The sequence below is a fragment of the Triturus cristatus genome, chromosome 6 (assembly GCF_964204655.1).
Source record: "Triturus cristatus chromosome 6, aTriCri1.1, whole genome shotgun sequence".
NCBI classification, from domain to species: domain Eukaryota; kingdom Metazoa; phylum Chordata; class Amphibia; order Caudata; family Salamandridae; genus Triturus; species Triturus cristatus.
Genome location: NC_140589.1, coordinates 1,686,965,220 through 1,686,975,514, shown reverse-complemented (window position 1 = coordinate 1,686,975,514; position 10,295 = coordinate 1,686,965,220). Strand labels below are relative to the sequence as shown.

Sequence of the window (10,295 nt, the reverse complement as noted above, 5' to 3'; positions counted from 1 at the left end):
ATGCCAGCGATGTGGAAGTGCTGGACAACGTGAACTGACATTTGGTGTGTAGCGGTGTTCTTCTTCGGTATCTTTGCCCACGTTCCATCTCTGCATACGACTTTCAATCCAACCAGGCAGGCTACACAAAATCCCAATCCAACATGGCTACCGTTAAACGTCCATCAAGATGAAAAGAATGCATTCTCTGATTGGGAAGACATTCTGGAATGAGACCGGTAGCAGGCCACGCTCCCAGCTCCGATCAGCGCTGGTTGCCGATTATTTTGATGATTGGACGCTGAGCTACGCGTCTGAACGCAACAGCGCCCGCCCCGGGCTGTGATTGGTGGAGGTCACACATTGTCTATCCTGCAGCTACAGAGCACAAGCTCATGGCAGGCTCCAGGCAGCGTCCAGAGGAAGCACGACTTAGACATAAGCCACCGGACACAGGTGAGTTAGGAGTGTACCTGTACCAGACAGTGTGTATACTGGGGGTGGCACGAGGCGGCATTAGAAGCCTGATGTAATGCGTGCTAATATTGTGTTCCACGATTTTATTTAAACTTGGATGCTCGCTGATTCGTGGCATAACAAAATGTGAGCCCAGCCCCCCTGCATAGTACACGGAGCCTCCCCCCCCTCCCCCTCCAGACTGAGTCAAGAGTCCATGGGCCACCGCCCTTGCACAGTGCGGGGGGGGGGGGGGGTGGAACACGCCCCCCCCCCCGCACTGCTGGGGCTATTGTTATGTAACTGACGCTGATCATAACGTTTCTTATATGAAAAAAATAGTTTGTGTCAGTGAGACCAGCATCTGTCAGGGGACACGCCGACCTACGCTACAGATAGTTAAACAGCTTAGTACTAAAGAATGGTGGTGCATTAAACTTCCCAGAATGACACGCTGGGTTCCCCGCCCCAGGCGGAGGCCAGACTTTGTTAGATAAGTACATTGAAATGGTTCAAGTAGACTTGGAGCTTAAACTCCGAGTTGACCTTTACCATGATAGTACCCTGGGCGTAAAGAAATTTAGCGCCCTCGCTGCTTGTGGATAAAATAAGTACCTTCTGTGGTCCGAGATCAGTTCCTGAATTGTGGCTGGCCTCTGAACGCAATCCCAGCACCTCCCGAGTTCACCTGAATCACTCCCTGACTATCTCCTCACCCTAGTGCCAAGTTTTTTGGTGGGGGTTAATGGTGTGTGGCAGCAGGGGCGGTGAGAGGGAGATGGACAAGAAAGGGGGCTGATGGGGTGTTAAAACAGCGCTTCTGCACTGGAGCCAGGCGAGAGGGACTCCGCTACCAGCATGACCTAATGGGGACCGTTCATTACACCCCCTCTGAAAATTGGGCCCAGGTCGCTCATGCCAAAAGCCGGCCCTGCTTAAATGAATTAACCGCGCCAATTATTTAGGAACTCCAAGGTGTTGGTTGGCTGGAAGTTTGTAATTATTTGAGGTCCAATGTGGGCTTTTTCCTGAGACTTATCATAGGACCCTGTCAAAAGGACGTGAAGGCTTTTCGCAGAAAAAACTGGATAAGAGGTTTAAGAAGAGTGAAGAGATTGGAGTGTTATTTAATCATGCAGGCAAGGGCTATCTTGGAATGGATATTTCAAGTCTCTGGTTAAGTTTTAAGAGCATTAATTGAAGTACGAACATTGGAGGTGTTTAATTATGAGCAAGAAATGTCATAGTAAAGAACGTGTATAGAGTGCTTGAAATTAGGCCGCCTTGTTTTAAGCACTTAAATCTGCATTGTGTGCTTATTTCCTGGTAGTATATCGTTTTGTATACTCGACGGTTGAAAATCCCTTACGCAGTATCCGTGAAACAATCTGCACCTCATTTTTACACCCAGACAAATCCAATATTTTTGTCTTGGCAAGAAACATATGCAGCACGTTTCTTGATAAGTTCCTGCGTATTTATGGTATGCTGTTTTAAAACAGAATACTAATCCCATCGTGGTACTTACTGCTTTTTTAAGAATAGTGCCTTTTGCTTCCATAACTGGTCTTTGACAATATTAATTGCCGGTGGTTGCTGATTCTAGTATCTGGGTACAGACCTGTTTTGCTCAATCAGAGTGGGGGAGTCTGGCTTCCCCTAGTAAAAGCCACACACAACATAGGTCATAAATGGGTCCCCCTATTGCCCCGATTCCTTATCCAATGTGTACAAGAGTGTTTGGGACATATGTGCTGGTGTAGCCCAACTGTTGGCCCTTTCCATAGGTATGTAACTCCTAGAGACTGAGATTGTGTTCCATATGGTTAGTGTATGCTGGAATGTGCTGTCTCCCTTCTCTCTGCTTGCTCCCCCTGTACTGCTTTTCTCGGTGCCTTTCTTCCTATACAATGTTTAGTGAACCTAGGTACAATTGTCTGGCTTAAAATACTCATCCTGAATGAAGGAGAGGTGAGAGGTTTTGTTGTCGCTTGACTGAGCTCAATCTGTTCTAATGGGCCTGTCACCTTGGTTAAGCTACACCTGTTGTAATCTACTTTCTGATGTAATTCATCCTCGCCATTGTTGTTCTCTGCCTTGCTGCTCAGCCAGTGGTGAGGTCATTGGAATGCTGGGAGTGTTTGTGCTTGGACAAGGGTAAGTTGGAGTGTATGGGCTGAGCAGCAAGGAGGCTGCTCCTGTGGGGCATTACATGGAACTTATCACTTTCCTGTAACTGAAGTGTGATATCGTTATTATTGTGTGAGTAGAATGTTGGGGGGGGGAAGCATGATGTACTAGAATGGTGGGGTGGTAGTATTCTGGGAGAAATCGGTTGGGAGCGTGAGTTGCTGGAGGGAAGACGGTCAGGGCAGTTGTTTATCACGTGCTGTAACTGAGTTGGGAATATTGGATGTATGAATTGCAAGTTGACTTTGTCATCTTTACAAAGTGGCGACGATCTCAACTCTGTGAGGATCATCGCTTGCAAATATTTTAGTGATTTAAAATATGGACGGATTACTTTACAGACAGTACAACGTGTGTTGGGATTGCAGAAATCTGAACAACACGTTGTTGGAACACAGTAAGAGTATTAAGGATCATGTACAGCCAAAATACAGGCATTGGAAAGAAAGTGAGACACTGTTGGATTATTCTTCTGGGCACCTGCCACCATTTGGGATCTCGTGAGGTAAACTGCCGTAAGGGCTTACCTGTTTGAAGATTCAAAAGAGCGTTTGTGGGAGCTTTTGTGCTTGGACAAGTCAGTTGGAGGGTATGGGCTGAGCAGCAAGGAGCCTGCTCCCAGTGGGGCATTACATGGAACTATCATTTTCCTGTAAATGAAGATATAACTTGAAGAACAAACTTATATCCTATTCCTTTCTTGACGTGACTACGTGACATACTTCGTTTTTAACATTGGCAACGAGTGGAGAAGACCCAAGCGTAAAAGATAGTTAAATGCTGGAACAGAAAAGATGAAAAGTAGCCAGAAGAATAACACAAGACACTATGAAGATTGCAGAAGAAAAGAGATTGAAGCCTGTAAAGAGGAATTGTGCCTGGAAGTCCCACCGGTGTCTATTTCAACAGATAGCCTACAGTCCAGGGCAATATTTTATTATTTTTTCTCACAGGCCAGCGCAGTGTGCAGCAGAAGCAGTGGGCTGCTTGCAGACCGAGAGGATAGTCCGCTCATCTGTACACAGATTTGATATACCTGCTTAAATGGACTATTATTACTAAGGAAATGGTCTGTTGAACAGCGTGTGTGCAGAGTTAAAAAAAAAATAAAGTGTGTGTGTGTGTGTGTGTGTGTGTGTGTGTGTGTGTATGTATGTATTTATATATATATATATATATATATATATTACCTACTGGCGGTCGCCAGTAGGTAGTTATAGTTAGGACCCCTTTTCCATAGGAAATCCGCAACATTCTATTTGGAATAACTTTGGCGCCGGTCGACGAATGTTCGCGAATTTCTCAAAATAGGTGGGGCGCTACGCTCCGCTCCTACCCTGAAAGTCTTGGGGGGATTTGTCAAGCGGGGGCTGAGATAAAAGGGGGGTCCCAAAACACGTTTTTCCCATGCATTTTTCCATAGGACCTTTAGACAGGGCTACAGCCCGAACGGCTGAACAGAATTACTAGAAATTTGGCAGAGAGGTAGTCCCCAGGTCAAGGAAGTGCCTTTTGTAGGTCTGGTGTAAATCTGTTCAGTAGATTCTGAGAAAATAGCCTTTAAATCAATATATATATATATATAAGCGCGCTGGGTGCGCGCACCTCGCCGTGCGCGAGCGCAATTCTGATTGGTTGTTAGATCTTAGTAAACATTCGAATCGGTGGAAATCAGGAAGCGGCGGCCGCCATTTTGTCAATCCCATAAAGAGGGGGTGATAAACAAAGGGGGAGAACTTGAAAAGGGGGCAGAGTGGGTAGAAATAGACCCAGTAGGCATTGTAAGGGGGTTAAAGTAGGACCTTGTAGGGCAAAAAAAAAGGTTAATATTTTGTAAAAAAATATCGCCGAGTGCGCGCACCCAGCGCGCACCCGAAAAAAAACGTAATAAAACAAAATAAAAAAAAAACGCATTTAAGCGAGTGGGGTTTTGAGGTTTGTACTTCTGTACAATCACATTTTCAATTTTTAATTGTAGTCTCTCAAAAAAAAAAAAATTAAAAAAAACATGGGTGCGCGCACCTCAAAAAAATTTCAAAAAAAATTTCTAAAAACAAAATTTGTTTGATTAAGTTTATAAGTGGCTCTTAAAAGAGCCCTTGAGTTAATGGAGGGAAACAGGAAGAGAAAAACGCAAAAAAAGAAAAAACATCTATGGCCTAGTGCACGTATGCGCATCAAATTTTCTCTGAAGGAGATCAAGACTGGTCTCCCCCACAGAAATAAGAGAACCGCAATCAGTGCACCGTGTAGACAACCTCGCCAAACAAGGTGGACCAACAAGAGGTAAAGAAACAGGTGAAGGCACCATCGCAGCTGAAGTGCTCCCCTGAGCTGCCGAAGATGTGCTCGGCTGAGCTGCTGCTGATGTCGTCGGCTGAGCAGGTGGAGGGTTTTCTCCAGAAGCTCGACGATAAGATACTGGATGCATTTTGTAAACATGTCTCAACATAGTGTGAATGCTAAAAGAATATTTCTTGTTAGGATTCCCACGAGATAAGACTTTTTTACAAAGTACACATGTAACTTTCGGTGCATTTACCTTTTTCTCATTCTCTGGAAAAGTGAAAAACTGCCATATAAAGCTGTCTTTCTGCTTCCTGTTCCTCTGCCTCTCAAGAGTGTCCTGCTCACTGTCTGAAGTAGGTTGCTGTTCAGCCATTGTCTCTCAACAACAGAATAGCTCCTTCTCCAAAGGAATCAGAACTAATAATGAGGGGAGTAGGTGTGGTTTGGGAAGAATCTGGAACAGAAAGTACTTCAAACCAATCAAAAGTGAAGATTCTTGATCACATGACTTGCCATGAGGGGATTGGGTGTGGTATTGATACAATTAGAAACTGAAAGTAATGATAACCAATAAGAAATATTGTTTTATTATGTATAAACCCGAGGTGCGCGCACTGCGCAAGCTCCGTGCGCGCACCCCGCGATGACGTATGCACGAACGCGTAAACGCGAAGGTGCATACGTCATATACGCGTACCTAGCGCGCATACGTTGAACACGCGTATAAGCGACCGTTATTGCGCATAATTTTAGCGTATGCGGAAGTAAACCGCGTCGAGGGCGTAGGACGCATGCGTACGTACGTACGCATACGTACTGGGTGCGCGCTCCATTAAGTATATTTGCGTACGTAAATAACGTACGCCGGAATTCATAAAATAGTACTAGACCCCAAGAATTTATAAAAAAAAAAAAAAGTGGACATAAAAAATTAAATAAAAAAAAATATCCAAATTGAATTTTTAAAAAAAATAATTTATAAAAAAATACAGATAATATATAAATGAATATAAAGTAATTTTATTTAAATAAAAAAAAATATCTTTAATTAAAAATACATAACTTATCATATAAAAAACCATACAAATTCTCTGAAAAAACCAAAGGTTTCAAAAACGATATAGTTAGGGATTAGCATTTAAAAAACCTTGCAAATTCACTGAAAAAACCATAGGTTTCACACACGTTATAGTTAGGAATTAGCATTTAAAAAACCTTGCAAATTCACTGAAAAAACCATGGGTTTCACACACGTTATAGTTAGGAATTAGCATTTAAAAAACCTTAGAAATTCAGTGAAAAAACCATAGGTTTAACACGTTATAGTTAGCTGGACATTTTACTCGTAAAAAACCAATGAAATTCCCCCGTTATAGTTAGTTCAGCTAACTATAACTCGCGCGCCCGCAATGCACTGCTGATGACGTCACATATTACATCACTCATGACATCACTGATGACATCACTGATGACATCATCCTTGAGATAGAGTGGCAGAGCTCCTCTTCCCCTAATATAACCTTTGATACACACACTCAAAAATACAAACTAACATTTTCAAAACAATGGACATACCAATACCAATTACAACAACCTCTTCAGTAATTCTAAGATTCACATACACATCCACTCATTCACCAACAGTCCTATACAGTCACTCATACATGTACTCACTCATCATATGTACTCATACACCTATACACCCTGTTACACAATGCCACTCATCCATGGAGTTACTCACACACATAGTCACTCATGCTAATAAAGAATCAAACATCCATTTACTTAAATATACAGTTATACACACACCACCACACTTACTTTTACGGAAACTTACACATACTTACTCTTTTAAACAATCACTTATAGAACCACATACTTATTCTTTCAGGAACTCTTTCAATCTCTCACTCTCACATATACTCACTTATATACACCAATAGTCACATATACTAGTTTAAAACATATGTAGTTACTCATAAAGACACTATAGAGAAAGTCAATCACTCACTAACACACCCATACACACACTCATGCACCCATAGAGTCCTGCACACATGCTGACTTCAACACATACAAAGACTGAGTCATTCATTCATGCACCTATGCACTACGTAATACCCCCCACCAAACCATACAGACATCAGACACTGATACTCAAAAAACCAACAAATAACCTATATAGACACTCATGTAGCTACTCACCAACCCATGCAGCCACTTATACACAAAGAGAGAGACTGATACAGATATTTAAATATTTAAACAATACTCACTAAGCCATGTATTCACTATGATACACTTAATCAGTCAGTTACACAATCAATTTTTCAAATAAAAATCATCCATTTAGACACTTGTATACCCATTTATTCTTCCATCGACCTTGAGATATACATATATAAAACATATTTAATTTTCAGAAAAACACACATTCACTGGATGATGTCATCAGTGATGTCATTTGAGATGTCATCAGTGATGTCATGAGTGATGTCACTGACCATGTCATGAGTGATGTAATATGTGACGTCATCAGCAGTGCATTGCGGGCGCGCGAGTTATAGTTAGCTGAACTAACTATAACGGGGGAATTTCATTGGTTTTTTACGAGTAAAATGTCCAGCTAACTATAACATGTGTTAAACCTATGGTTTTTTCACTGAATATATATATATATATAAAAAACACTACTGGATTTGACTTTTTATGTTTGAAACCGGTAAATTTGGAACCGGCGGTGAGCAAATAGTTGTGTGAGGCACGTACTGGAATGGTTTAATTGCCAGCAGTGAAGCACGGTGGAAAGTGTATTTTGCGCTCACTGTTGGTAGCGTGAGTGTGGTGCTGCACTTAAAACAAAGCAGTGTGAGCTTGCGTGTGTTTTTCCCACCCCCAAGCGTGTGGGGAGTGCAGCTGAAGTCGGATGAGCGCATACCCCCTTACCTTTTACTGGTCACAAGTTAGTGCTACATTTGAATGGCTGAGATGCGATGAGGCTTTAGAAACTGAAGCGCGGACAGCTGTGTCATTAGAAACCATACTCTCAAGTGAGCGTGAGTTGTTGCATGCACAGGTTAAACACTACAGTCACGTGCCGCAGTCTCCCTTGTGACGTGTGGCTGAAGACTGAAATGCTGACAGCTCTATCTGAGTCAGGTTTCTGTATTGGAACGTGCATTATAGCCATGCAACTGTGCTATGTGCGAGGTGAATCCGCATTCCAGGCACGGGAATGTACGTGTGCAGGCATTTTGCTGACGCAACAGGGTGGAGGCTAGAACGCGCACTGCTGTAAGGAAGCAGTATGCAACGCGTGTAGGAAGCATGAGCGGTTTGCAACGCGTGTCAGAAACAAGAGGAGGAGTAAAACTTTCTAGTTCTATGGCCTTCGTTTTAACTGCAAGCGTGAGTATAATTAAAAACTTGAACATGCGCCTCAGCTCTCGGCGGTGGGTTAACACATTGATTTGAAGTGTTATTTGTAAAGCGCACGAATGCCGTGGCGTCTTGGCGCTGGGTGTGAGACGTGACATTACTCCAGGTGGGTTCTTAATTTTTACCGAATAACCAGGTTTTTAAATCCTTCCTGAAATTTAAACGGTTCGGTTGACATCGCAGAGGACATGGCATCTGGTTCCATAATTTTGCCGCACAGTGAGATAATGTTCGACCTCCCCATCTGACCTTCCGCGTTTTTGGGATACAAACAAGACCTTCTGTAGATGATCTGAATGTTCTGACAGGAAGATATCTTGTGAAGAGTTTCCCCACTTCCCTGGATATACCGCCATAGAGAGCCTTGTGTACTAGACATAGAGCTTTAAAATTAACCCTATGTCGGACCGGGAGCCAGTGTAGAGTTTTAATGGCCTCTGAAGTGGGGCGGCCCTTAGGTATATTCATAAGCAACCTAGCTGCCGCATTTTGCAATGATTGGAGCTTCCTCTCCTGTGCCTTGCCAATTCCCACAAAAAGGGCGTTACAGTAGTCTAATTTTGACAAAAAGAGTGAGACTACAATTGTCTTTTGAAATTCTGTTGTTATAAAAGGGAAAATTTTCCTTAGAGTTTTTAGAAGGAGGAAACAGGAAGAGGTTAGTTTGTTAATATGGGCGGATAGATTTAGCTATTGAGAGGTACAAACTGAAGCAGGGAAGGGAAGAAAAGGTAACCATGACAGAACTATACAATACTGAGGTGCTGCAACTGAAATTAGATATACAAAAGGGGGAATATTGTTCGGTTGAGATGTCGCTCTCTTGAGAAGGGAATATTGTGTTACTAGCTTTTGTAATGTTTTATGCAATGTCATGCAGTTTGGGCTGCCGGTGTTTATTTCTATTGATACAAAGATGAATTTGCTGCCTAGGTGTATGTTTCTATGCCCTACTGAGTTTGTTACATGCGTATTTGCCATGCTGAATTTTTAAACCAGAATGGAATGAGAGGAGCATTCTTTGTGTACTAAGAGTAGGTTCGGGTGAAAGGTTGCTCACCTGTATTTTGTATGTTACTGGGGGTTACTGTCTCATGCCACTGTATGTCTGCATGCTAGTTTTAAGGTGATGTGTTAACCAGATTGGTTCTTTAAGGGGGATCCTGTCCTGATGTGAGGATTCTGACGTCCTTAAGTGTGACTGAGATTTTACCACCTTTATATTTATAGGTGCGTTTATGCCCTGAGTGTGAGGCGAGGTGGGTTGAGATATCCATTGTTTAAGGGTTGAATGATACCCTGTAACAGTTGCCTTGAGTCTGGGGTGAGGTGGGTTATGAGGTACCCATTGTGAAGATTTCTAAGAGAATGTGCTTTGCACCCTATTGTTATTGTCCTTCCTAGTTGGTCATGGACATAAGGTGTGAACATGTTGCTATGTTTTGGGGTTCCTGTTCAATCTTGTTTGTATACTGTTTGTGGTGGTACCCATAAATAATTTGGACGGGTTGTTCGGGTGTTATCATCTTATGTCTGTAAGACTTATTTTTGTCTCTATAAGGGGGAAGATGTGTTGTAATCTACTTTCTGATAGACTGCATCCTCCCCATTGATGTTCTTTGCCTTGCTGCTCAGCCAGTGGTGAGGTCATCAGAATTCTGGGAGTGTTTGTGCTTGAACAAGATTCAGTTGGAGTGTATGGGTTGAGCAGCAAGGACGCTGCTCCTGGTGGAGCACGACATGGAACTTGTCATCTTTCTGTAACTGAAGATATAACTTGAAGAATAAACTTATACCTTTTCCTACGTGTCATGACTACGTAGCATACCTTGTTTTTAACACCCACTTAAAGTGATCACTATTTGGCAAGGCCAGGCTGTACACTTCTTACAATGATAATGGGCTGTCTTCCCCATGCCTTCATCATGTGCCATGTGCTTGAA

General features: G+C 42.6%; 1 protein-coding gene across 4 annotated transcripts in view; it reads left to right on the top strand.

Annotated features, from left to right (window-relative positions):
- Positions 1-209: 209 nt before the first annotated feature.
- Positions 210-10,295, top strand: part of ANGEL2 (angel homolog 2) — a 402,703-nt gene continuing 392,617 nt past the window's right edge. For 3 of the 4 annotated variants that reach the window (XM_085612885.1, XM_085612891.1, XM_085612889.1), the window contains exon 1: positions 212-435. In XM_085612885.1, coding sequence (XP_085469011.1) covers positions 375-435 — 61 coding nt within the window. In that variant the 5' untranslated portion in view covers positions 212-374. Of the gene's footprint in view, positions 436-10,295 lie in introns of all 4 variants that reach the window. The other variant, XM_085612886.1, reaches the window with a different exon arrangement.